General features: G+C 44.6%; 1 protein-coding gene across 1 annotated transcript; it reads right to left on the bottom strand.

Annotated features, from left to right (window-relative positions):
* Positions 1 to 18,821: 18,821 nt before the first annotated feature.
* LOC124283447 lies at positions 18,822 to 24,896 on the bottom strand. Its single transcript, XM_046719508.1, has 2 exons — positions 24,338 to 24,896; positions 18,822 to 19,055 (listed from the first exon to the last, which is right to left on the bottom strand). The coding sequence occupies exons 1-2, from the start codon at positions 24,635 to 24,637 to the stop codon at positions 18,834 to 18,836; spliced, it is 522 nt and encodes a 173-aa protein (XP_046575464.1). The 5' UTR covers positions 24,638 to 24,896; the 3' UTR covers positions 18,822 to 18,833.
* Positions 24,897 to 24,951: the final 55 nt, after the last annotated feature.

Here is a 24,951-nt window from a genome sequence, read left to right as displayed (position 1 = left end):
TGTCTAACGAGATATAAGGTGCGGTGAGGGTCATGTTGATCAACCATTCGGGTTCTTTAAAATCTGCCAGGGACACCCACCTATACACGTTATCTTTTAAGCATAGGGCGTACAAGGCGTCTTCCTCACCGGGCAGATCGAATCCCTCCGTGTCTCCTAGATCGTTAAGCGTGGCGTTGGGTCGATGACTAGTCATTGTTATATTACTATTACGAGATAGTTTCCAACTGTTTTTCTGATAATTTCTCAGGGGTTCACTTCACCCCCATGAGGTGTATGTTGTCGGGTACGAAGATCTTGGTGAGTGATATCGTCTTCCACAGTCACGGTGACCCCCTGCAGACTGGCCTGGAAGTCGACACCCACCTGCACTAAACAGTGCAAACCTGATATTGGTGTTGTTTCCCCAACCGGAGTTTGATCCCCTTTACGACTTCGACTTCACGCTGTGGTTCACCTAGGTAGACTTGGATGACCAGCGTGGAGTTCGCCGGTAGACTCTCCAGGATGTTGACCACACCTTCGAATTCAGACACCAACTGCAATGTCACGTTTTGCGCCCCGGGCTTGCTCGACAGCATGTGGGCTGTAGCACTCGAGACTGGGCTGATGACTACACTACGTCTCTGCGTCGGGATGTAAGCCAGGAGCAGGGTTCCATTGTTCACGACTTTGTTTAGGTAGTTGTCTTTGTTTTCCGTGAACACGTAGGAGGAGCCGAACCTAATGTTGAGAAACCAATCTACTCGAGAGGGTAACAACACCCACTTGTCGTCGTCAGTGAAGACGAGGATATACTGCTTGTTTCGAGCAACGGGCGTGGCCTAGGTCGAACAGTTTGCTGCCAACGAACGCTGGGTATAACATCCATCTATCATCATCACTGCAGACTAGGGCGTACCGAATGTTGCTGTTCGTTCCTTCGGTATCGATGATATCACTTAAGTTACTGTCGGATCCCCCGGAGGGGACTTCAACGCGTTTGTAAATGTTATTTTTAAGTTGCAAGACGTACAGTTTACCGTCTATTCCTGGGGCGTCGAACCCGCGTGTGTCCCCGAGGTCAGAGATCCCTACATTGACGCATCTCTTCACCCTTCCAGAACTTTGTGCGGCAGTCATCTTATGTGCAGCGTTATGCTGAGGTATCCTAATTAACAGGATTATGCTTTATATCTAACACTGATATGATCAACTCAGGGATGGTGCCACGAGTTAACCTCTTGTACTGTCGCGGTGAAAACGACTCGGTTCTGCCGTGGTTGTATTTCTCCGTTTTCACCGGTACAGCTCTCAGTATCGTGGAAGAGTGGCCACCTTGAATGTTGTCCATTGTGCTCAACTGGTCGAGATGAATGCATAGCTGTCGGTACGGTACTAGGTCGGGTAACTTCGTGCCTGTGACGGTAGTTGTGGGTTTTATCTCATCAGGCGACATCCTGAGTGTCCTCGCCAATGGTCGGCCGAGCCTCAAGGGGTTTATTCCGTTGTTGGTTAACACCACTGTGCCGTTTGAGTCGTTCATCTTGAGTTTGGCTCCCAAGGGTTCGAAGAGCTCGTCGCTTAGCTGTAGTATCTGTTAGTTATCTGGTTGCGGGCGCCACTGACGAACAGCTTGTTGTTGCTGGCGTTGATGTTGGTCCATCGCGGCAGGTAGGTGATATCGCAGAGTGAGACTTCGAGTTGGCCTGACGTGTTATCGATCGCGTGCATCAGCTGAATGGACTAACCGCTCGTTATTCCTGGAAGTGTTACGTACATGTTAGAGTATATATACCTATTATATAATACTTTAAAAATGTACAAACCGGGAGTGTTTTACCCTAAACTGGACATAGATTTCCTGCACATGAAGATCGTGGTCGCTGCTGGGTTGTATTTCAGAGCCCAGTTCATAGATGTGTTCGACTGGTATAAGCTTTCAGTGACTAACGTCAAGGAAGTCCACGCCTGGTTCAACACCCCTATGCAGTTCTGGCAGAATAAACTCAACTTCGGCGTCTGGTGTGCTACAACGGGGTGTGGCTTGACGTTGACCGACACTCGGTGGGGACCGCTGAGCCAGTCTGTGTTCACGTTTCATGTGTACTACCAGGTCAGGCGTATCCTCATAGAGAGCAGCGCTCCGCTCCCACAGGACAAAGCATGGGACGCAGTAAACAACCCGTACGATAGACGGGCCTACGAATGTATTTGCAATGTATTCAGATTGGCATTTGCCGGGGCCGAACCACGGGTTTGGTATTCCATATGATGGGGGGCGACCCGTGAAAGAAGTCGATCTACCGGGTGCCATCCGATGATACAAAGACGTGATGGAATATGCCCGGTCGAAAGTCGACTACGTGTTCGACGTGGGACTGTACATGGCTCCGAGCGACATGCGACTGAGAATCAACAAAGTGGTGGGCTACAACAACAAAATCGTCGTAGCCACGGCCGACCAAAAGTTGGGTGTCAACCCAGACATCAATGTCCCCCACGTACCACCCCCCACGACCGGTGAAACGGGTATAGTCGTACCACCCTCAGAGCCTAGGGTTCAACCCACACACCCACAACCCCAACCCCCACACGTGCAGGCATCCAATCAGCAGCACATCGGCCGTAAAACAGCGCTGGTGGTCGGGGGGATCGCGGTCGGTTTGGGTCTCATTTTGTTAAAAATTCCTTAGCCGCTATGTACACCAGACCCACCACGGCAACGATGGCTGCCCACAGTTTTTGACTGAGCCACGTGACAGTTTTAGCTAGCGTGCTCAGCAGCCACGAGACAATGCTACCCAGGATGCCGGGCAGGGCTTCGGCGGCCTTACCAGCGAGTTTAGCTAGGGCTTCACCGAGTGATTTCAGGTGTTTTTTCACCCAGTCTCTAACATCACCAGTGGGTGTACCCCCACTTGGGGGTGTGGGTGTGCCCCCTGTCAGCGACATGACCAGGGTTGATATGATGAAGTTCAATGCAGTGAGAATGCTGGCGATAGTAATCCCTTGCTCTTGGAAGAGGATTCAGATCCTTTTGGCTAACGTGGTGTCTTCATTCAGGACTCGATCGAATGACACGATCTGGGATCGAAGCTGTTCCCGGTTTGAGGAAGCAGATATCACCTTCACCACTGAGTTCACCCCTGGCTGCTTGCAGATCTTGGACGACCTTCGGGGGAAGCTTAGGCCGTGCGCCACCGTAATCTGTGAAGCCTAGTTCATCACGGATCAGTTGACTCCCACCAGGGCGACTGGTGAGTGTTGACAAAGCATATGGTCCTTTCGCGTCTTTTTTCATGATATCGACCCCCGGGTGAGCCCTCAATCGCAGTGTGCCCTTCTTATCGATGGTAAACTTGGTATAGTCTCGTCCCCACAGCTTGATATTGTCTCTCTTTTCAACTGCGTCGTAATAATCGTCGACGGCCGGCTGTAAAAGTTCAGCACTTAAGGGGTTGTTCGTGAATGAGGTTTCCTCCTACCCGAACGTCTGGGCACTATCATCCCACATATCATCCATCGGGATGTCCTCATGACCGCCTTCAGCCATTATTTATATTAAACTTTTATATTTTATCTATATAACAATGTATGGTAGGAAACTAGATCCTTTCCGAAGCTTAAGAGAACCTCTAGGCGTCAGAGCCGTGCGCCAGTCGGTGACCATCACCAACAATCCCAGCAATACAGACCAGAGCCAAATGCTGCTGGTTAGATTCCCAAACCTGGGTGAGAATGACCTCATCGTGTCAGTCACGGTTCAACTGACGTTCAACCTCACGTTGACCTCAGACAACGACAAACGCGAGTTAGTGCGGAACGTACGTCAAGCCATCATCCAGGAAACCACTATCAAGATCAGTGGTAACGAGGTGCTGAGCATCGACGACAGTGACGTCTTTCACTGCTACGGGGACCTCTGGCAGAGCGAGGTAGAACGCGTTAATGACGTGTACCAAGGCATCAGAAAATCGACTCGGTTGCGCGTGGGTTACGGCTTCACGCAAGACCAACAAGACAAGATCTCAGAGGGTGAAAAGGCCATCGCATACGGTAACAGGTTCTGCATGCCGCTCGACTTCGAGTTGCTCACGGGACACACGCCGTTTTACTGGGCCGCACTGGCTGATAGGCTTGAATACAAGCTCACGTTTAACGACTACAGCAAAGTCGTGCGTATCACCGAACGGTGATGAGGCCAGTTATGCCATCGACAACATCTCTCTGGAGTTCAACATGGTCACTAGCCTGGAGCTGGCAAGGCAGGTTCGAAACCAGTATTCGGGGAAGGTGGCCATCCTGTAGGACCGCATACTGAGGCATAGAGCGATCATACAGGATAAGAGCGACGCACGCCGTGGAACATCAACCTAAAGCGTGCCGGCGCGATTGATGAAAGGTATCCTGATCGTCCCCGTGGAGGATTACGAGCCGTTCTGAAGGGACAGAGAGAAGTTTTTCAACCCCTCAATTGAAAAAGTGGAAGTGACCATCGAGGGCGTGCCCAGCCAGCTGTTCAACGCCGGTATGAGGGCACACAAGCAGTGGGATGAGATAACGAAACTACCGACCCGGCACCAACACGTCATCAAGGACCTGGACCTATCCTCCGTGCAGATCGGTGAATACCTGACCACCAAGTACGCGCTATGGTTGGACATGCGATCCAAGGACGATGATCAATTGCACGGCAGCGGTCTCCGCATCGACAACGGCAGCGAGGGGATAACAATCCAGATTAACAAGAAGGCTCAACCCGCGGGCAAGTTGAAATTATATCTGTACGTTATTATGGACGCGCAACCTAATATAGAGAATGGGAGATTCGTGCAAGCCCTCTATTGATCTACCCCGCGACCCGCATTGCACAAAACTGTGCGGGCAGACGGGCTGTGGGAAGACTTTTTTCGTGCTGGATATGCTGGAGGGGCACTACCGGGATGTGTTTGATAACATGGTTATCATATGCCCTACTCTGCACATGAATAGAACGTACACAGAAAGACCTTGGGTGATGACGGACCCAGACGTACACAGAGTCGACCCGGGAACACGTCTGCAGGACTGGTTGAAGGCTTATCACGGAAAATTTAAAGGGGGAGTCGACGCTGTTCATACTGGACGACTGCAGCGCTAATCGAGAGATAACAAAAAAGAGAGACATGTTGTAGTACCTGGCCTTCTCCGGCCGGCACGCAAAGTACAGCGTCTGGTGCTAACACAGAAGTTCAACTCGGTGTTGAAAGACCTCAGGGAGCAGACGCGATGGGTGGCCTTATTCCACTGCAAGGACAGGGATTCGTTCGAGGAGTGCTTAAGAGAGAACGATGTGATGAGCAAACTAGAAGGAGAACGGGTGAAGAAACAGCTCGCTGAAACTAAACATGCTAAGTTCGTGCTCAAGACCGACCAACCTGTGGCCTATAGGGTGTTTTAGCTTAGCAATGCTTAGCAAATGCTAAGTAAAACTTAGCATTTAGTAGTTATAGTTATGACTTTTTTTTAAGTGTACATCGTGTGCAACTTAACCTTTATCTCGCTATGTTTCACCTGCATCGAGTATTATATTATTAAAAGTAAAACTTGCTTATTACATTATAAGATGGAGTGTGATGAACTGCTCGAACAACTGTTGGTGCCGCAGGATCAGAGTGACGACAAGCGAGAGAGACTGGTAGGCTGGCAGTCGGTGGTAAAGCCAAACAATACTTTGGGGACTACACTCCCGATAAAATTCACAAAATGTCAGCCGAAGAAATCGATAAGCTGTACGCGAGATACGAAACTAGACTTGGGGCCGAGATGACAAAGACTTATAGGATCGGTTATGACCCAGATCTACACTGGTATAGCGTCGTACTTCCTTCCCATTCCCCAGGAACGACGCCTTTACCTGTGGGAGGACCTCGAGAAAGACCCGTTTATTGAACACGCCTTGAGCTCTGTCAGCTGCGTGCTGTACCACAAATATGGTATGTATTTAGTCCTGGTGACGGCAGCTATTATCACGGCGAAGCATTGCCAATTTAAGGAGGGAAAAAAAATAATAGTAGTGGTATACAAGATGGATCAAGAAGTGACTCCGACACCGATAGGGGAGACCCCAATAGAGGAAACCCCAATAGGGGGGAACCCTCCCCAGGAGGAGTATCCTACAGTCACCAGGAAGAAGAACCCTAAGAGAGTCGCCGCTGGTAGAAAAGGTGGTTTAACCAAACACAAGAGTAACTACACTCTGTGGATTGCAGGCGCAACTGCTGCCGCGGCTCTCTCATTATTGTTTTATAATAAACAACCACCCCTAGCACCACAACCACAATTAGAGGTCAACCCACATATCATGTTATAAATTTATATTTTTACATCATATGCATAATGTCTGAGGGGAAAACGTTCATCAACGATGCATACCACGCAACTGTGGTCTAGCCTTAGGGTACGCTCGGTTGACCAAAATGGTGCTTAAACAACCGACTTTCAAGCTAGATTTCAACCTGCAGGATATGGGCATGCTCATAATGAACCTGGGTATGGCGATGGCCACCAAGGACATCCTCGGAAAACAAGGGATCATACCGGAAAATATTTTGAAGTAAATGTAACTATATATAGGATGGCTACGATCGCCATCCATTTTCCGGGAGTAATTTCCTCTTCGCGAAACTACAGGAGTCGAATGCGGCCGAGATAGAAGCTGAACGGAAACGGCACAATATAGCCGTAGAGAAACTGCAAGCCGCGCAAGCCGATTATGCGAAGAAACGTAAATAGAGGATCGATTACATTAACAAACAACTCCAGCGTGAGAACCATGCCGTTAAAATATTCGAAAACGTTGAAGACGCAGTGAGAGAATTATACCTGCTAACCGGTAAACAGCTAGAACCACTCCATAAGCCCACACTCACTCAGTACTACACACCATCCCCGGGGCAAAAGTCCCGGGAATTGATCTTCATCGCGCTGGGTCTAGCAGCGACTGCGATGGTTGTAAAGCAATTAGACTAAGTCCCCATATGAGTATACCAAAGATGAGACCTGCCCCGTACCGATGCCAGTACATACTTAGGGGGAAGACCGAGACCTGTGGTAGGAAATGTAGGATGGAGGGGTACTGCTGTTTTCATAGGAGGTGTTCATAAACTACACGTGTTCCGTGTGCGGTATTGGAGTGAAATGTCACTACTGTTTATGTAAAGCCCACATGGCAAACGTAGTCAGGTACCAGCTTATCTACGAGAAGAAAAAGGGCTACATAAACGAATGTAGGCGCCTCCTTAGTATGGAGGTGTAATTTATTAATGGTTACCCAATTAGAAACTGTGTACACCAAGGTATAATAATGCCTGGGTTCATACAAATTCCACCCCCGGCTTTTGGCCTGAGAAGCTGGTTGATGTTTCCGGGTAAATGTAGTATTGATAACATCAGACCTCTGGTAATTAGCAAACTCGAAGAGGAAATAAATGAATTGGGACACATCAACTTTCAAATGATTGTTACTACAAAGCTGGATCTCTTCAGAGAACAAGTATTGACTGAATCAGCTAATATATATACGTGTATCCCCAACGTTCTGGAAATAATAAAATGGGAAAGCTATCCTGAACCCAGAATTGATCCGGTAATTCTAAATATAGCGAAGGAGGAGTTACCTCCCTTGTTGGCAGCCAATTAGAGATTGTAACACATGGAGATAACAATGCCTACTGTCCGAGAGCTCAAGCAGATTGCGAGAGAACAAGGTGTAGTGGGTTACTCCCGCATGCGGAAACCAGAGTTGTTGAGATTACTCGACATACAACCCCCTCCCACGGTAAAACAACTAAAACTCCGAGCGAAAGAGCTAGGGGTGACGGGTTATTCTCGTATGAGGAAAGCCGACCTAATTGAACGGCTGAACGACCCCGTTCGCCCCCACACTGGGAAACAACTCAAACAGGAGGCTCGAGAGCTGGGGTTAGCAGGTTATTCTCGTATGAGGAAAGCTGACCTAATTGAACTATTGCGTCAGAATAATGCTGTTGATCTAGAGTTCATGCGCACTGAGCGCGCTGTAGGTAACTATCTGAGAGGCTGGCACATGCATGTTGATAAGAACATAGACATCGCCGACGTCAAGCCTCTAATCGCTGATAAAGTTAATGAGGAACTAAACGATTTGAGAAGTATAAAGTTTCAAATCACAGTGAAAATGTCACTCGATAAACAGCAGAATTGGGGGGTCATTAACTACGTTCAGCCTTACTTCCGGGGTAAACAAGAAGTCGAGACTCATACCGAGATTATAGACGAGTCAATCGATATCAGTTTTCAGCAGATACGAGAATACCTAGAACGCTACACGCACAGTGGTTCTGGGTGGGTTGTGGATAAAATCGATAAGGTCTATCTAGACATAGCTAACTACGTACCATTCAGAGGGTGGTCGTACCTAGACTTGCCCCCCTACTACAAAGCAAAACAGGCCATGGTCAACATCAAAAACAAAGGCAACAACTGTCTCAGATTAGCGATCAGAGCCGCTAAGTTCCCGGTTAACGTTAATTCGAACAGGCCTTCTAGCTATCCCCAAGACGATGGGCTCAACTGGGATGGTATAGATGAACCAACCCCCCATCTCCCAGATCTCCCGAGTTGAAAAACAGAACGATGACATAGCCATAAACGTATTCGGGCACGAAGGTAACAAAACGATCGTGCACAGGGTCAGCCCAATGTTGGGGGAACCACAACTGGGGGGGGTGCAAGGCGATCAATATATTCATGATCAGGCGAGGTGGGAAGTACCACTACGCCTGGATGATAAACCTCAGCAGGCTGTTGCACGACCAGTCGAAACGTGGGGAAAAAACACTTTTGCGTACGATGCCTACACGGCTGATTTATTAGAATCCCGACGGGAGGATTGCCAAGGTGTGGGGCAGATGGCCATACGAACGATATGCCCAAGGAAGGCGACAATATCCTAAAATTCAACCACAAGAATCAGATGCCTGTGCCTTACATCATCTACGCCGACTTCGAAGCCTTCATTAAGAGCGTTGACATTGGGCCGACCCCCAACACTCACAAAACACAGGAGCACGAGGCCTGTGGGTTTGGATACGTGGTTGTCCGATGTGATGGGGAAACGAAAGCTCCTGTAGTGTACAAGGGTCCCGACGCGGCTGAAAAGTTTCTTAAGTGTTTGCAGGAGGAAGAGAAAACTATCAGGAATGCACTGTACACAGTCGCTCCCATGCGTATGACTCAAGCCGACTGGCTAGCTCACGGCTGCATCACTCACTGCCATGTGTGTGATAGCCCACTGAATGGCGATTCAGTGAGAGATCACTGCCATGTCACCAATAAGTATAGAGGCGCCGCTCACAGCACGTGCAACCTCAAGCTCAGAATCAACCCCAAGACAATCAACATCCCCGTGGTCTTCCAAAACTTGAGAGGGTACGACTCTCACTTGATCATGCAGGCCATCGCGAGGGTTGACGGCAACCTGACGTGCATCCCTAACAACATGGAGAAATACATTGCCTTCAACCTGAACGGCCTGAGGTTCACAGACTCGGTTCACTTCCTCCTGTCGTCACTCAACAGTCTGGTCAAGGCCAACGATACCTTCTCCATCACCGATCGATACACCGATGCCGAGACTCGACCCCTGCTGATGAGGAAGGGTGTTTATCCCTACGAGTACATGGATGGCTGGGCCAAGTTCGCCGACACCCGACTACCCCCATCAACCGATTTTACAGCAACCTGACCGACTCGACAATCACCCAAGATGATTACTCGCACGTGATTAACGTATGGAATAAACTGGGCTGTAAGAATCTGGGTGACTACCACGACCTGTACTTGAGAACAGACGTACACCTGCTACGTGTTCGAGACGTTTAGGAGGACGTGTTTAAAGTAGTATCAACTCGACACCGCATGGTGCTACACCAGCCCAGGTCTATCTTGGGATGCCTTGCTGAAGAAAACCGGAGTTAAGCTGGAATTGCTCACCGATTACGACATGCACCTGTTCATTGAGAAAGGCTTGCGAGGTGGGATCTCCATGGCTGCCAAACGCTTTGCAAAAGCCAATAATCAATATGTGAAGGGCTACGACTCTAGCAAGCCAACCACTCACATCCTCTACCTCGATGCTAACAACCTGTACGGTTTGGCCATGAGCCAGTATCTACCCACAGGGGGATTCGAATGGGCATCATTCCAGATCGATGTTATGAGCATTGCACCAGATTCGAACAAAGGCTATATCCTCGAAGTGGACTTTGAATACCCCAAGGCATTGCACACATTGCACAACAGCTATCCCCTGGCCCCCGAACGTTTGAGGGTTAACCCAGACTGGATGTCCGAGTACCAACATAACTTGCTGGGTAGGCGGGTGGCAGACGTTGCTCGTGCCCAACTTAATGAATAAGACCAAGTACATCGAGCACTATCGCAACCTGCAACTGTAACTGTCGTTGGGTATGAGGCTGGCCAAAATACACAGGGTGCCCGTGTTCGACCAGAGCCCCTGGATGGAGCCCTACATCAGAATGAACGCGGACCTGTGAAAGCTGGCCACCAGTGACTTCGAGAAAAACCTCTACAAACTCATTAACAACTCAGTGTTTGGTAAGACGATGGAGAACCTGCACATAAAGAAAAGCCACATCAAATTCAACCGGCCTGTTTACGTGGGGATGAGCATCCTCGATTTATCCAAACACCTGATGTACGACTTTTACTACAACGAGCTCAAGAAGCAGTACGGTGTGAAGTGCTGTACACGGACATGGACACCCTGCTGATGGAGATTCGAACCGAGGACATGGTAAAACACATCCATTTATACGACACCAGTGACTACCCCAAGGACCATGCCATGCACAGCACGGTTAACAAAAAGGTCCTCGGTAAGATGAAGGACGAGTGTGCTGGCACGCCCATAGCTGAGTACATAGGCTTGAGGCCCAAGATGTACTCCATCCTGAAGGCCGACAATGGTGAGATCCGAAAGGCGAAGGGTGTCAAGGAGAACGTGGTGAAACCACACATCAAACACGCCAGATTCAAGGAAGCCCTGTTCAAGACCCGCACCTTCAGACATCAAATGAACGTGCTTAGAAGCGATGGGCACAGGATATACAGACTGACTATAAACAAGACGTCTCTATCACCGATGGACACGAAGCATTGGATAGCCATCAACGGGATCAACACGTACACGTACGGGCATGAGAAAATTGAACCAAGAACATAGGTGTATATATAAATACCCTGTCGGGGCGACAACGATGTCACGGAACAAAGAAAGTTTGAGGCTATTTACTACAGCCCACGTGGGTACTGGAAAGGAGCTAGCGCCGTACATAAGCTGGCCAAAATGGCGCGAGTACCCCCGGACGAGGCCAAAGCGTGGCTTGAAAAACAAGCCCTGTGGCAGATCTATTTACCGGCACCACGCTACGTGCCCCGAAGAAAGTTCGGCATTAACATACCCAATAGCGCCCACCTGTTACTACCCCACGACAGGAGGTACAAGTATGCCCTAACCGTAGTTGACGTTGCCAGCCGCTACAAGGAAGCCGAACCCTTGAACGCGAAGGATGCGGCCCAAGTAGCCCGTGGATTCGAACGCATATACAAACGCAGTCCGCTGACAACTGCTAGCCAAACACAATACCAAGATGAGGCATGGCGCGGTCGGAGCCCATTGCAGCCAAGCCATAGTCGAGAGATTCAATCGGACTTTGGCCGAGCGCTTATTCGGGCACCAGTATGCGAGAGAGATGGCCAACCCAGAAAAACGATCGACGGAATGGGTAGCGCGGCTACCTCAGGTGGTGTCGGCTATCAACCATGAAACCACCCATCTCACCGGCAAGAAACCAGCCGACGCTATCAAACTGAAATCAGTGATAGCCGAACCGGCTGCACCATTGCGTGGGAAGGAGAAACAGGTACCCGATAGGGCCCTCGTGAGGTACCTCTACCAGCCGGGGGAACATGAAGGGGACACTCGGAAACGAGCCACCGATCCGATATGGTCAGTCAAAACTTACAACAAAGATAAAGTGGACATCAAGGCTGACGAGCCGAACTTGTACTACTTGAAAGATGGGCCAGGGAGAAGTTTCGTTAGAGAGGAATTAATAGTCATACCGAACGGCACAATGTTCCCCAACAAGCAAAATATTTAACACTTACTGTTGAGTAATCCAAATAGTATCCTGTAACCAGCTCATTCACATTAAACTGTTTCCTCGAGGTCAACACGACATAGTGTCACATGATCAGGAAAGTGCTGGTTCGCGGTCATAGTGACCGGGAAGTTAACTCGGGATTTAAAAGTAGTATATACAATGGTGGCGAGATCTGAGGGTCTGACAAAAGCTTTATTTCATTAACGCTTTTGTTGGACTTGATCTCAGACAATCATTGTATATACTACTCCATCCATTCCTCGTGCAAATGACTTGCCAAATCAGGTTTTGCACGACAGTCGATCACGTGATCTTCGCAGCGAAGTTTTCTTCATCGTGTTTGCATTGGCCTCAAGAATTGAAAAAACACATTTAAACCACAGTTCTAACGGTACTTGAAATGCCACGATTGTCAAATGTGCAACGTGAACGTGCCGTTGGCATGTTGCAAGCGGGAAGATCAGTTACTGACGTCGCAAGAACAATGGTATGCAGCCGTCATACTGTGTATGACTTGCGAGGTCGTCTACAACAAACTGGCACCACTTCTGATCGCCCAAGGTCGGGTCGTCCACGTGTGACGTCACGAGCAGAAGACCGTCAAATCGTCCTACGTCACCTACGTGACAGATTTCTGCCGGCTACACGAACCAGGGCTGAGATGTTTAGAGGTCGCCTGTCCTCACAGACCATTCGAAATCGGTTTCGGGCTGCCAATCTCCATTCCCGACGTCCATATCGTGGGCCAATATTGATGCCGTTTCATCAACGTCAATGTCCGCTCTGGGCAAAACGTCACCTCCGATGGACCCAGAGAGACTGGAATCGAGTCGTCTTTAGCGATGAATCCAGGTTTACCCTCAGATTCGTGGACGGCAGGCATAGAGTCTGGAGACGACGTCGTGAACGGTATGCCCAATGTTGTGTACAGGAAGTCGACAGATTCGGGGGCGGAAGTTGCATGGTGTGGGGTGCTTTCTGTGGGAACAACCGTTCCCGACTGGTCATCCGTGGAAACCTCACAACTGCTGCTTACCGCGACCAGGTGCTCACCCCTGAACACGTTCCTTTCATGGCGGCTCATGGCCCAGGTCTACAGTTCCAACATGATAATGCTCGGCCGCATACCGCGATGTTGACACGAAATTTCCTTCAAAACACTGGAATCAACGTCATGGACTGGCCATCGAGGTCCTCTGACCTTAATCCAATAGAGCACGTTTGGGATGCACTTGGAAGAAGGCTTCGTGGTCTTAGGAACCAACCTCAGAATTGGCAGGAACTTGGCGCTGCCATGCAAGAGCAATGGCGCAGAATCCCCAACCACGTGTTCACAAGCATCAGGCAGTCGATGAGGAGACGGTGTTTGGCAGTGGTGAATGCGCGGGGCGGCCATACACAATATTGAACTGAGAAATTTCGCATTTTCATTCTTGTGACTTGACATTCTGTATACCCATGTTTTGGAACAGCGGTGTAGCCTAATGGAACTGATTATGGCACTGTCAGTGTATCGAGTACATCACACAGATCTCAGCAATGAAATAATAACAATTTCACCATCTTACCATCTCTTGTTCTTTTATAGTGCCCTGAAGAAAGAATGTGGAGTTTCTTTTTTGACTCAGTATACTTATAAAGTTCAATTTAGTAACTGTTTTTTTTAATCTGCAACATGATGTCTTGTTATTTTTATAATGACTTTCTATATTTAGAATCAACAATTTAAAATTGTTAATCAGTTTCATATCATTATTATATTTTCTTTCATAAGAAATGAAGTTGTACAGAATAAATACATTATCTGTATAGATTTGTATATATAATGCTAACATAATGTCTTCATTCACAACTTTCATACATTTAATAAAATCATTTATTCAATTCAAGTGAATACATTTGTTTTGTGTGTTATCATGACTTAGTAGTCATTAGATATATTGCTACCTTTGAAGCTGTGAAATTACTATGATTTATGGTCATTCACAATCATAATTGATTTGTTATTCAAGCTGAAATTATAATGTAACATATGTATTTTCACTCTCCATGCAATAAAACATAACCTTGATGAAATACAAGACAGATATTTATTTCTATTTTTCAGATAAATCTGTGCTATTAAATTGCGCGTGAAAGTGTCATCGATTGAGTGGATGCCCAATCTCTGTCTTGAGAAATTTTACTCACAACGGAAAGCCGGAAGGTTAGTTTTTTTTTTTTTTTTAAATCAGTATCTTTAGATCATTCATATCATTATTGATGCAAAACAAACTGCCAAAATTAAATAATAGCAATCGTATTGCTTAGTAAAATCAGTAACATCGGTCGTCTACTAGTGACAGGCAATCTATAAATAGGATCACAACTCTCTCTACGGAGCGATAAATAAGGCTCTTCCAAACACCACCGTCGACAACCCATACTAAATCACCAGATGTGGGGAGCGGCAACAGTTACGCCTATGGGATATTACGATGACATCAACGTTATATTTGGAGAAAACACTTGATAACTCAAGGTTAGTAAAATAAAAACTTTAAATGACATTAATGATGAAAATTACGTTTTTGTCTTGCATCGTTGAAAACTGGGATATTTCATCATGCCTAACATTTTTGTATCATCTGCATACTATGAAATATTAATTCATTGAATTTATTGTAATACAAATGTGGTGGGATAGAAAATTATATGTAATTAGTAGCATGTAAACTTTTCTGAAACAGGCTAGTTATAGTCTGAATGTATAACTGAGGTTCAACGGTGGCGCTGATTGTCACTTCCTCTTCCTCTCAAAACATGTTAGCACGGACGCTACTGTTAAAATATCTGGAACAAGCTGTTAGTTTACCACAATATAACATGAATTGGTAAGTTTAATTCTTAGGAGTTGTTGCGAGTTGTTTCTTATTAGTTTTATGACAGTTGTAATCATATATCTTACACAATTTAGATCGATGGTAAGCGATGGTCAACTTAGATTAAATCAGACCACATAGTGGTACTTAACATCGAATTTTGTGCATTTTATGCCAGGAAAATCAAACTTTATTTCGTTAAAAATATTGTCAATTGACTGAATTTATCATAACATCAACATGTACTTATATTTAGGCCTCTTATTTCTTACCACAAGGGCTTATTTCAGTTTCCATCCAACCAGGAACGCCGCTGAAAGAGGCTGTATCCTTCATGGAATCTATGATGGTTGCCGTTGCCTGGCTCATCTCTGGGGTGGCGGCCCTCCTCCCGTCTTCCTTTGCTGCATCCTGTAATAGCTGAATGTCTTTTTTGCTTTTCGGGCCATGTTTCCCCATATTTCCTTAACTTGATCCACAGTACGGCAGCAAACGCCTTTGTTGTTTAAACAATCTGTTATTTTCTGCCAGATTGCAGCCTTGCCCTTATTAGTCACCTCATTGCTGAATTTTTTATTAAGAATCTCAGCATTTTCCTGAAACATTGCCTGAATGACATTCTCTTCTTCAGCACTGAAATTTGTTCTTCTTTTTTTTTTTTTACAATCAGAGGTTACTGGGGTCATTTCAGGTGCTTTTTGTTTCGATGCCATTTTGACAGGGAATCATGGGACAGTAAGCAAGTAATTCAGGGTAATGGTTAGGTCCTTAACAGGCTGTTAACCTCAAATCATACCATTAGTTAACGGTCTGTTAAAAACACCTTCCAGCAACCAAATTTTAACGTACTGTTAACTAACTTTTCGTTAGCTATTTAACGGGTCGTTAGTGTTTAACGGTACGTTAAAAAAACGGTGCTTTGAACAACCGGGCCCAGGGCGAAAGCGTACTTTATTACACTATATATGGTGGTAGAGCGAACTGTATTTCTTTTCTAAGATGCCAAATTTAATGCTTTCTTATGATAATTAAGATTAATTTAAGGCAGAAAACAAACGACGGTATCGGTGACCTAAATTAAGAATCCTCGCACAGAGCTAACTGGCGTGCTGTTCTATTGATGTGTCTGCCCCCCTGCGTTAAGACGTTACCAGAAAAAACAATGATAACAGTTTGATGACGGTTTAAATATCTTCTCTGAATTATTTTAATTGCATCTGCCATTAACGTACACCATGTGGGGCAATACGAATGTCGCATTTCCACCACCAACGTAAGTTTAGACCAGTAAATCCAGATGAAGCTGAGTAGGCAAGCGACATTCCACGATTGCATTGTGGGAATGTAAACATTGCGAACGTTATTGTGTCGCTGAAAAAATGTGAGTCGAACTGACACATTTTAACCGTCGTAAAACATAAACGTAATGTTTCTTCCAGTGATGTTAGCTGCGCGAAGAAACTGCAAACCAAAAAACGAGATGCAACGGAGCAGTTTACTGTAGGAGGCGGTACGAGGCGATGACAACTGACATGCATCGTGACGTCGCTTACATTGTTACGTAATGTAAAATGGTTCGATTACGAGGGGGCACACTAGAATGGCGCAGTGACGGGATAACGTCATTCAATTGTTACGTCATCAAAAAACTATGCCTTTATTGTCTGATAATGTTTGTTTTTTTCGATTGTTCTAACCGCTAGGCTTCTTAGAACTCACTTTATTTTATACATTTATAAATTTACAACTTTTTTAGTCGCGATATGGCTGAAATATTGCCGATGTGACTTTAAATTTTAACTCACTCACTCATATGTAGTGGAAGCCCTCTAAAAATGCCGGTATAGAGGGCGTGCCGGTTTAGAGAACTTTTCCCTTTCCAACCTGAGAATGATCTTCCGTATGCCGTAACATACGACTGAACAACGTGTTTTTAGTCATCATATTCTTTATTCATCAATAAAGATAACATCAGAAAAATACAACACAAATGAACGTGTACAGTACAGCTTCCATTTACGTTATAATTCATGAGGTGAAAACGTCAGTAAGTTTAGCTTTGATCTCGACTCAAGATCTCGTCTGCAAGGTCTGAACTGTTGAGTAACCTTACTTCGTTTGTCGAAGCAAAGTATCTGATGTCTTTCTGCATATCAAGCACAACTCGAAGTGACAGCTGGATCGACATCTTCGTCAGACGATTGGTTTGCTTCTTGGGTTGTAGACTGGCTAGAAGCTCCGCCTCCCATTCACTGGTTTCTGGTTTCTCCGTTGGTACATCTATGTCACAAGAAACAAAGGCTGCTGCTGTAACACCTTTGGCGATGTTTGAGATGGGTTCAGCAAGTGGGACGTTGTCATCATCGTTGTCATCTTCCTCCTCATCAGCAACAGATGGATTTCCCTGGAACCCACATGCAGCAAAACATTTTTGAATTGGCTGGTAAGAACTGCACCAGGCCATGACTGTGAGCACACACGTTCAGCCAATCAGCCAACAGGAGATTTGAGATATCGGATGCCGGTTTAGAGAGCGTTAATACTGTACAGTCAATTGGACGGTCTTTGTTGTGCCGAAATACGGAATAGACTAACGCCGGATTAGACGGCGTGTAAATGAACATAAATTCACTAGCTTCTGCCGACACCAAATTCCTGTGCCGATATTGAGAGCAAGGCAGATTGGAGGGCTGCCGGTTTTGAGAGCTTGCACAAATGTAGACATCTTCAATTAGGAACGTCTTTCTTGTCATTTATTTTCTTTAAGCAAGGTCGTTGTCAAAAAGATGTGTTGAACTGATTTCTAATGCCAGATATGCCAGAGTCTTCGTTGAGATGGCGCGTCATTCAGGGATACCGATTGGAACAAGTCATCAGAGTATGTATGTCCATGGTGTACCGAGAGCTGGTAGAATTCCTAGTTTTGTTTTGTTTTTTCCTCTTTTTTTCTCCTTTTTTCCTTTTTTTATTCTTTTTTTTTCATTTTAAGTGTCCTTGAGTTTGTTCACAATTGATGTTTCAGGTACATTTGCATCTCGGCTGCATAAAGAGTGTTGTTTAAGGTCAAGTCAGACTTCCCCCATCTTCCCTAAAAGATGTGTCGCCAAATACGATTAATGTTGACGGGTAGTAAGTATCTGCATATGATGCCTTTTCACGCATGCGCTGCTTACAAATAACTGGTGTACGTGATGTTTCAAAATGATTACTTGCCACTTTAAGCTATCACACTACCCATGCAATTCAAGGATCACACACTCTGAGGGTGTGGGTTCGAATCCCGGATGGGGTTCAACTAAAAAAGTACTAGAATTTGTACTTTACTAAGAAAGTGTAATCCCAAATATAACATATGTTACATTTGACCACTTTCTAAATGGCATTGTGTAATCATGAAAATACTATCGTCTTTTAACTAGTGGTTGTCAGTGCAATGGTCATTCTCCAATGATAATGCGAGCATGTGTGGGTGTAATTTTGTCTCGGTAGCCACAGAAGACGCTAAAATGTTTACACATTATATCCTCACATATTCGCCACAGATATCCTTGACTACAATATGAAAGTCACAAGCCAATATTGTAAATATGACGACAAAAGATTGAAACAAATCTGAAATTATAACCGAAACAAATAACTTTTAGTATATCATTTGCGTAGAAGCAGTGCCAGCAGTACCTTGTCAGACTCTACTTTTACCAGACATTGTAATATGGTTAAAAAATCAAACTCACTAATTCATTGTGATATATTTCTACATAATAAGGCAACTATATTTTGTTCAAAAGACGTAGCGGTTGTGATCAAATTTTGTGAACATCCTTACTTTCTCAGGACATTTCCAGGCTTTGATATCTTCAAGGATTATAATCTCTTTCATGACCGGAGTCTTCGTCGTCACATTCTCGTTTGTGATCATATTCTTTTCTATGGTCATATCCTTGTCTATGATCATGATCGGATTGTCGTCTATGATCATACTCACCTCTGTTATCATGTTCTCCTCTGTGTTCAGAATATCGTTAATGATCATATCCTCCTCCATGATCCATGATTCCACATTGCATCTCTTTTGCATCTCTCTCAAATCAGATGTGTTAATTAGATGTCGTCCTTGAGTTGAACGAATATCTCGTTTTATCAAGAACTGACGAAGGCGTCCTGCTTTATGGCTATATCCACCTCTAAGATGGCATCCTCTTCTGCTTCTAAATCCTCTCTTTCGTCCACGTCCAGGTCCTCGAATTTGTTTTATCCTACCCATCAGTGTTGTTGTTGCTGTGTTCTGGTTGTGTAAGCCGCTTGTATGCGTCTCGGTAATCCTTAACACTTCTGTCTGAATGACTTGCCTACCTCAAAGGAGATATCATTTATAGTGTATGTAATGCAAGTTTGACTGCTTACGTAATGTTGTGTAATGTCTATTCCAGAAACGCCTATGATAGTGATACAAAGAACGATATATTTATAGCGCTTACACGAAAATGCAATCAATAAGGAAGCAGGTCAACCTTATTTGTCAATACACCACTGCTGGTTACTCATACCGAAAGTATTGTTGACAAATGAATTTATAGTGCCATTGAGTGAGTGTCATCGTGTCCTGAGACGACATGAAGTCCTGCTCGTGCTCATCGGTTGCAGTGAGGATTGTGTTTCACTCATGCAAACGCAATATTACGTTACTATGGCGAGTGAGTGAGTGAGTTACGTCTGACGTCTCATCGGTGTTATATCAGCCATATACGTCATGCCGAAGGACAGCTAATTTGTTTCATAATGCGACTTTATAACCCCCTTTTGTTTTGTAATAATTATGTTCATTTGGGTAGGATATTTGACATGCAGGGTCATCTGCTATATATAACAGACGGCACATTGAATGATGAATGATGATAATTTAAATAAATAAACTGAGTTATATTGCGTTGCACTGACCGTCCTTATTTTCCTGATGGCACAGAGGGGGCAGTGGGGTGGCTTAGTGGTAAAAGCGTTTGCGCGTCATGCCGAAGACCCGGGTTCGATTCCCCACATGGGTACATTGTGTGAAGCCCATTTCTGGTGTCCCCCGCCGTGATACTGCTGGAATATTGCTAAAAGCGGTATATAGCTAAATTCACTTACTTAATACACGGAGCAGATATGCATTTATTGCATAGTGTAACGAATGCAATGGGACGACCTCGTTCAGATTTTAGGAGAGAAAAAGAAAAGAAGAAAAATATTTTATTACAGTATTTTAGGCCTACCACGCCCAGGTCTCATGGCAACCCCACTCATTTGATGGTACTTGTCCAACAGTCGAGAAATATCACTTGTTAATTTGCCAAGCATTCAGGCTACTTGACATAATGACGTCACACTCCTCTATCGGGCCCACACGTAGCCATTGTGTCTGTTCATCGTGATATTGCCTCGTAAATATGAGTGCGTGTCTATGTCCACTGCTATATCATCCAGACTACCAGATAACTGTTCCTTTTTTACAACTTCTACCTTCAGTTGTTAGCAATATATAGCCTGTTTTTATATTGTGTTGTCCCCTATAGTTAAAATGTTTTAGATTTAATTACTAGTTTTGTATGTATATCTGTGATATCCTAGTTGTTTTACTGTCCTTCGTTGACAGGATCTTATACTCTATCTTTAATTATTGTTAACATATATGTTGTTTTTGTCATGACATGGCTGATATATTGCCGATGTGACTTTAAATTTTAACTCACTCACTCATATGTAGTGGAAGCCCTCTTAACCGGCATCCGTTGGGACCGGTATAGAGGGCGTGCGGGTTTAGATAACTTTTCCCTTTCCAACTTGAGAATGATCTTCCGTGTGCCGTAAAATACGACTGAACAACGTGTTTATAGTCATCATATTCTTTATTCATCAATAAAGATAACATCAGAAAAATACAACACAAATGTACGTGTACAGTACAGCTTCCATTTACGTTATAATTCATGAGGTGAAAACGTCAGTAAGTTTAGCTTTGATCTCGACTCAAGATCTCGTCTGCAAGGTCTGAACTGTTGAGTAACCTTACTTCGCTTGTCGAAGCAAAGTGTCTGATGTCTTTCAGCATATCAAGCACAACTCGAAGTGACAGCTGGATCGACATCTTCGTCAGACGATTGGTTTGCTTTTTGGGTTGTAGACTGGCTAGAAGCTCCGCCTCCCATTCACTGTTTTCTGCATTCTCCGTTGGTACATCTATGTCGCAGGAAACAAAGGCTGCTGCTGTAACACCTTTGGCGATGTTTGAGATGGGTTCAGCAAGTGGGACGTTGTAATCATCGTTGTCATCTTCCTCTTCATCAGCAACAGATGGATTTCCCTGGAACCCACATGCAGCAAAACATTTCTGAATTGGCTGGTAAGAACTGCACCTGGCCATGACTGTGAGCACACACGTTCAGCCAATCAGCCAACAGGAGATTTGAGATACCGGATGCCGGTTTAGAGAGCGTTAATACCGTACAGTCAATTGGGCGGTCTTTGTTGTGCCGAAATACGGAATAGACTGACGCCAGATTAGAGGGCGTGTAAATGAACATAAATTAACTAGCTTCTGCCGGGACCAAATTCCTGTGCCGATATTGAGAGCAAGCCAGATTGAAGGGTTGTCGGCTTTGAGAGCTTGCACAAATGTAGACATCTTCAATCAGGAACGTCTTTCTTGTCATTTATTTTCTTTAACCCTCAAGCCACCAACTGGGGTCTGAGAGGCCGAGGAGATGCTTTCAAAACATCCAGCACTTTCCCATTTATATAGTTTTATAAGTGAAATTTTAGGTATTCCTCGAGCAACGTCTTAGTTACCTGCACAACATTTTTATTCATTTTAACAGCTGTACCAAAAAAGGTTATTGAGCATTCTTTGAAATCTCTCGGTTATTACTGAACATGGGCCTCAGAGGCCCAGTCACCCCTTCTTTTTCCAGGTTTTGCCATACATATGATCTAACGGGGCATAGGGTGTTAAGCAATCAGACATTAGCCATAAGTCTTCCATGTATAAAGGACGTTGTAGTTAGACAGTTTTTGAAAGTCTTAAAAGAAGATGATGATGGTGGATGCATGTCAGAGTGTTCTGACAGCGGGTCAACAGTGACTATGTTGCGGGTTCCTGATCCGAAACCAGTTCCTCAGAACAAATGGATGATGTTCGTGGGGAGCATATAAGCACCTGAGCAGCTGGAAGAGAGGACCTACTTCACTGGAAAAGATAAAAGCAAGTGGTTCAAGGAACCACCTCCCACTGGTCGTACAAGGAGACGGAATATCCTCCGTGGTCCACTTCACAAAGTTGTTAATGCCAGTCATGTGACCCTCTGAAGCTGAAGTCTTTAAACATCCCAGATGTTATTGCTCACCAAATTGTACATTCCACCAACATTGAAGGAAGACGGATGGCAAGAAAACAACCATGGAGAGAGACTCATGGGATTAAAATACGTGCAATCATTGGCACTATTTTTACCTTTGACCACCTGAAACACAATATGTCAGACACTGATGTTTTGTGGTCGCAGAAGTATGGCATAGCTCTAGTCAGAGCGACAGTATCGAAATTTCAACACCTAATGTTGGCATTGAGCTTCGACAATAGAGAAGCTGGAGTACTTCATGAAGAGAAAAGTTATTGGGATATCTCTGAGTCTGCTCCAGGTCACTACTACATATCATGATTGAATCTTATGGTTGATGAGCAGCTGGTACTGTTCCGTGGGAAATGTTGATTCATCCAGTATATGCCAATGAAACTGGATAAATATGGATTGAAACCGTTTTGGCTGGTGGACTCTGAAAGCATTCCATATCTTGGCAAAGATGAGAACTCAAGACGTGTAGGGCTTGGACGTCAGGTAACTCTCAGCCTTTGTGAACCATACTTTGGAACCAATCGCAACGTCACCATGGACAACTACTTCAGTGACCATGAAGTTGCAAGAGAGTTATGGTCCATTGGATTGACATTATGTTAATGTTTCTCAAAAGGGATTGAGAACTTAATTAGAATTATTACTAAGTTCAAATATATTGATTCTCTTAGAATTTCATAAAATTTTATTTTTCACAAACAATCGCTTTTGTTTCCGAACAGCGACAAAATGAACTACAAAAAACTGTAAAATGTTAATAATAATGGTAAAAATAACTTACCTTCCGCAGCGCTGTATGTTGATGAAAGTACCCATGCTAAAAATTGGCATTTTCATGAATTTGAACATTCTCAATACTTGGGTATTCAGTCGACACATGGTTTTTACAGCCACAGAAATTATACATAATGCTGCCCTTGATGTTGGTGTAAACCTATCCGAGACCAAATAAAAAACGGGGAACTGGGCCTGATAGGCCCATGTCCAGAAATAAACGCTATGGAATATGTTGGTGGGAAGAGATTTAAGCAAGCTCGTTATCAAAAAGATGTGTTGAACTGATTTCTAATGCCAGATATGCCAGAGTCTTCACTGAGATGGCGCGTCATTCAGGGATACCGATTGGAACAAGTCATCAGAGTATGTATGTCCATGGTGTACCGAGAGCTGGTAGAATTCCTAGTTTTGTTTTGATTTTCCTTTATTTTTCTCCCTTTTTTCCTTTTTTTATTCTTTTTTCTCATTTTAAGTGTCCTTTAGTTTGTTCACAATTGATGTTTCAGGTACATTTGCATCCCGGCTGCATAAAGAGCGTTGTTAAAGGTCAAGTCAGACTTCCCCCATCTTCCCTAAAAGATGTGTCGCCAAATACGATTAATGTTGACGGGTAGTAAGTATCTGCATATGATGCCTTTTCACGCATGCGCTGCTTACAAATAACTGGTATATGTGATGTTTCAAAATGATTACTTGCCACTTTAAGCTATCACACTACCCATGAAATTTCAAGGATCACACACTCTGAGGGTGTGGGTTCGAATCCCGGATGGGGTTCAACTAAAAAAGTACTAGAATTTGTACTTTACTAAGAAAGTGTAATCCCAAATATAACATATGTTACATTTGACCACTTTCTAAATGGCATTGTGTAATCATAAAAATACTATCGTCTTTTAACTAGTGGTTGTCAGTGCAATGGTCATTCTCCAATGATAATGCGAGCATGTGTGGGTGTAATTTTTCCAGGCTGTGGGACTTTTCCAGGCTTTGATATCTTCAAGGATCATAATCTCTTCATGACCAGAGTCTTCGTCGTCACATTCTCTTCTGTGATCATATTATTTTCTATGGTCATATCCTTGTCCATGATCATACTCACCTCTGTTATCATAGGCACTTCTGTGATCATATTCTCATCTATGATCATGTCCTCTTCTGTTCTCATATACCCTTCTGCAATCTTATTGTCGTCTATGACATTATCCTCGCTAATGACCATCTTCTCTTCCACATTGTATCTCTTTTGTATATCTCTCTCATCAGATGTGTTAATTAGATGACCTCTTTGAATTGAGTGAATATCTCGTTTTATCGAAGACTGACGAAGGCGTCCTGTTTTATGATCATATCCTCTTCTGCTTCTAAATCCTCTCTTTCGTCCACGTCCAGGTCCTCGAATTTGTTTTATCCTACCCATCAGTGTTATTGTTGCTGTGTTCTGGTTGTGTAAGCCGCTTGTATGCGTCTCGGTAATCCTTAACACTTCTGTCTGAATGACTTGCCTACCTCAAAGGAGATATCATTTATAGTGTATGTAATGCAAGTTTGACTGCTTACGTAATGTTGTGTAATGTCTATTCCAGAAACGCCTATGATAGTGATACAAAGAACGATATATTTATAGCGCTTACACGAAAATGCAATCAATAAGGAAGCAGGTCAACCTTATTTGTCCGTACACCACTGTTGGTTACTCATACCGAAAGTATGGTTGACAAATGAATTTATAGT

This window comes from Haliotis rubra, unplaced genomic scaffold (assembly GCF_003918875.1).
Source record: "Haliotis rubra isolate DU_JTF1 unplaced genomic scaffold, ASM391887v1 Scf316, whole genome shotgun sequence".
Taxonomy (NCBI): Eukaryota; Metazoa; Mollusca; class Gastropoda; order Lepetellida; family Haliotidae; genus Haliotis; species Haliotis rubra.
The sequence above is the reverse complement of the archived record's forward strand: the minus strand, read 5'-3'. Positions and strand labels throughout refer to the sequence as shown.

Bases quoted from the DNA above. Each gene is read 5' to 3' on its own strand.
- LOC124283447 (XM_046719508.1), bottom strand. From the start codon at position 24,637: ATGGGTAGGATAAAACAAATTCGAGGACCTGGACGTGGACGAAAGAGA. The intron at 19,056-24,337 runs GTGCCTATGATA...CTGAACACAGAG, and splicing joins ATGAGAATATGATCACAGAA to GAGAACATGATAACAGAGGT.